This window comes from Sorex fumeus, unplaced genomic scaffold, assembly GCF_029834395.1.
Source record: "Sorex fumeus unplaced genomic scaffold, SorFum_2.1 ptg000030l, whole genome shotgun sequence".
NCBI lineage: Eukaryota > Metazoa > Chordata > Mammalia > Eulipotyphla > Soricidae > Sorex > Sorex fumeus.
Window position 1 is genome coordinate 11923894 of NW_026606087.1, and position 3959 is coordinate 11927852.

Here is a 3959-nt window from a genome sequence, read left to right on the forward strand (position 1 = left end):
ATAGTTATAACAGATAGCACTGTAATTAGATCTATGCACCTTTCTGATCTAGCCATGTGAACTTTGCTAGTTACTCTCTGTCCAGTTAAATTTTCTTGTTTATAAAATGGTCTGCTGATTCAGAGAATTGTTCTTCTCAGCTTCTACTTCTAATTTGTTAACGTGGTTCTGTCGGCATCTTCAAATCCAACTTTACCCTCAGGGGTAGGTATACTTGGGCAATTAGACCTTGCCAGGGGAGGGTTCTGTTTTTTTTTTAATGCTCTGAATTTTGCATGTTTGCCCAACTTCTATTTTTGAGTTGATCTTATTTTTAAAGGTATGACAGATTGGGGCCAGGGAAAGAGTTCAGGGGTGTGCAGGAGTTAAAGCACTTCATATGGTGGCCCCTGTTATGATTCCTGGCACTGTAGGTGGTCCCTGAAGCACAGCACCAAGAGTGATTCCCAAACACTGCTGACTGTTGCCCAGAGAGTCCAAACCCCATGCCCAAAAAAAGGTGTAGGTGACACTAATTTTCACTGAAATCATAAGGTTCTTCACTTATCTTGTAAATTAATTTGGAATTTTGTCTTTAAGTTAACTGGGATGATAGTGCTTGTAATTTTTTTCTTTGCATTTATATTCAGTGTATTTCCTTAATCTTTTTCCTGTTTGTTTCATTTATCTTGTTGGTGAGAACAAGGTGTAGTCTTGTAGCTGAATACTTGTAGAGAATGGAGCTAATGAGACCTGTGATTTTCAAAATGACATTCAGCATCAGATCTGAGAATAAAGACCCTCAGTGTCATCTGTGAATTGATCAGCAAATAAATAAATAAATAAATAAATAAAATGCAAGTTCAAATTCTTAAGTGTTTAAGTAAAAGTGAAGTGTATAAATTTTTGCCGAATAGAGAATAGAATATTGCATCCTAATATTAAAGTTGAATATTAGCATGCAGTATTAAGATGTAATAAAAATTTCTATTTTCAGTTAGTAAATTTCTCTATAAAATAAAGTGACAAGTAGAAAACTTTTATTATTATAGCTAAAACAAATGTTAAATGTACCTAATCTGTAACGAGCTAGAATAGTTCAATAAGAAAAACAAATAAACTGTGCTGACTAAAATAGCACTGCAACACTGTAGCACTGTCTTCCCACTATTCATCAGTTTTCTCTAGCAGCACCAGTAATGTCTCCAATGTGAGACTTATCGTTACTGTTTTTGGCATATCATATATGTCATGGGCAGTTTGCCAGGCTTTGCAGTGCGGGCGGGATACTCTCTGTAGCTTGCCAGGCTCTCCGAGTGGGGTGGAGGAATCGAACCCAGGTCGGCTGTGTGCAAGGTAAACACCTTTTCCACTGTGCTATACACACTTAAACGTTATACATAATAAAAAAGTAAAGATTCTCTATCTTAATTTTAAAATGGGAAAGGGTCGAGTTAAAATAATTCACATGTCAGTGGACATGCAAATGTTTAACATTGAAAAAATAAATTTCTCATTTTTTATCAAGAATATTGAATTAGCTTTTCAACTTTGATTGGTTTTAGTAATTTCACTTATAAGAATTTATTCTAGTGGAACATGGCCATATACACAAGAGATAAAATATTGTTACAGATATTAATTTATTTATGCAATTTTGCAGTGCTGAAAATCACAGCTCAGGGCTATATATATGCAAGACATGCAGTTCACCACTGAGCCTCAGTCCCAGCCCAACACTTGTTTTTATACACAACCCCCCCATACACGCTGAATAATATAATAAAGAACCCATAAAATGTAGCAACATGCCACTATGTAAAACCATTTTCAATGTTGTCTATATAAGAGTTAAGATTTATTACATACATACTTATCATTTAGTATTAATAAGAGCAGGTGCTATGAACGTTACATTTATACTTGTTAACTGCTTTAACACTCACACTATTAAGTAGGTCTTATTCTACTCTGAAAATTTGTAGTTTATAGATGTGCAAAACTAGCTACAGAGAGGCAAAGTAACAAACATGCTTCAAGCTATAGGTGGATATGTAGCAAATTCAAACCTTAATATTTTGACAGTTGACCTCAGACTCTTGGCCACTATACTGGCAGTGTTATCTACATTTGATAGGTATTACTGTTGCAATATCTACATTAGGTAGATATTATTTACTGTATAGTATTAGTTTAAGAAATATTTTACATACACCCATATCAATTCATTAAAAAGTATACCTTTTACTTTTTGGTAAAAAAAAAAATAACTGAAAAGAGTATATTTCATAATGAATTAAAAACATCTCAATATGTGTAGAATAAATTTAAATGTCTGTATAATGAACTTTTACTTTATTTCTATTGTTATTTAATTTTTAAAGAAATTAATTTTAGTGTTGAGACAAAGCATTGCTATTTATATTTACAGCTGAGGAACATCACTCACCCTATTAACAAAGAAAGAAAAGTTACTAACAGAATTTAACTCAAAATCTTTAAAATAAATCATGCAATGAAATTTTAAAGGGAATTTGACAAGGGTAGTTACATTCCTTCAATTTTAAATTAAAAGTTATTTTACACTTTGGTGTTGGAGTCCATGAGTTTCTGCTCTTTGAAAAAAGATTCTGTGACAGGTTTAAAACTTTGATTCAAATCACAAACCCTTAAACACTTCCTTGTGTTGGCAACATGTATTTTTCCAGGACCCTCCTCAAGGCCCCCATGACCTCCTTATTCCTCAGACTATAGATGAGGGGGTTTAGGGAAGGGGTGACAATAGTGTAGAAAACAGAGATGATGTTGTCCTGCTTAGTGCTGTGCAGGGAACTGGGCAGGACATACATGAATGTGGCAGCTCCATAGAACATCCCAACAACTGTGAGGTGAGAAGAGCATGTGAAAAGGGCCTTCTGCCTCCCCTCATTGGAAGGCATGCGGAGCACAGTAAACAGGATTAGCGTATAGGAGGCTAGGATAGCAGCAAGAGGAGGCAAGAGGAAGGTTACACCCATGACATACACCAGGAGCTCATATCTGGATGTATCCGCACAGGCCAATTTCAGCAGAGGTGGGATCTCACAGAGCAGGTGGCTAATCTTCCGTGACTTGCAAAAAGGATAGTGCATAGTATACAAGGTATATACTAAGGCACTGAGGCATGCCAGGATCCAGGATGTGGCCACCATGAGCCAACAGATCTTTGGTCTCATGAGGACCATGTAGTTCAGAGGATGACAAATGGCCACATACCTGTCATAAGCCATGAAGGCCAGGAGCAGGTCCTCTGCACCCCCCAATGTCAAGGCTAGAAACATCTGAAAGGCACAGCCCCCAAAGGAGATGGTGTTTTCACCTCGCAGAAAATCCACGATGGTCTTAGGAGTGACCACGGATGTGAAGAGGAGGTCCATGAGTGAGAGTTGCCCAAGTAGGAGGTACATGGGCACATGAAGCCGGGCATCCAGTGTGATGACCAGGAGCAGCAGACTGTTGCTGGTCAGGGCCAACATATACAAAGCAGTGAATGTGGCACAGAGCAGTTCAGGAAACCCGCTGTCATTAAGGATTCCCACCAGGATGAAGCCACTTCCCAGAGTAGAATTCCAGGGCTCCATTCTCAATCACTTCTTTGGTTGCCTAGAACCAAATGGATTCTCAGTGAATGTTTGGTACAATGGTTTTTAGGATATGTTCACAAAACATGGTTTTATAATATCTGAGGCGCCTGAGGATGGAGAATACAAAGACATGATGTCTTTCCTACAGATGACTAATTTTATCTCTAGTAATTAAGAGGTTTTTTTAATTACCTTAATTATATCTTTTAAGAAATAACAAAGGGACAAATAGGCATCAAAGTTAAAGTACCTGAATGGTAAGTGATTAAATCATAAAAAGTTTCAAATTTAACTTGATCACATAATTTTCTAATAAGATGACATCATTATCTCTTAATAATAAAACAATATCCTAGC

The 3959-nt window shown here is 36.7% G+C and overlaps 1 protein-coding gene across 1 annotated transcript; it reads right to left on the bottom strand.

The window, feature by feature from the left end:
• Positions 1-2648: 2648 nt before the first annotated feature.
• Positions 2649-3599, bottom strand: LOC130025179 (olfactory receptor 2AG1-like). The gene has a single exon (XM_056116126.1). It carries the CDS (start codon positions 3597-3599, stop codon positions 2649-2651), a length of 951 nt encoding a protein of 316 aa, XP_055972101.1.
• Positions 3600-3959: the final 360 nt, after the last annotated feature.

Bases quoted from the DNA above. Each gene is read 5' to 3' on its own strand.
- LOC130025179 (XM_056116126.1), bottom strand. From the start codon at position 3,599: ATGGAGCCCTGGAATTCTACTCTGGGAAGTGGCTTCATCCTGGTGGGA.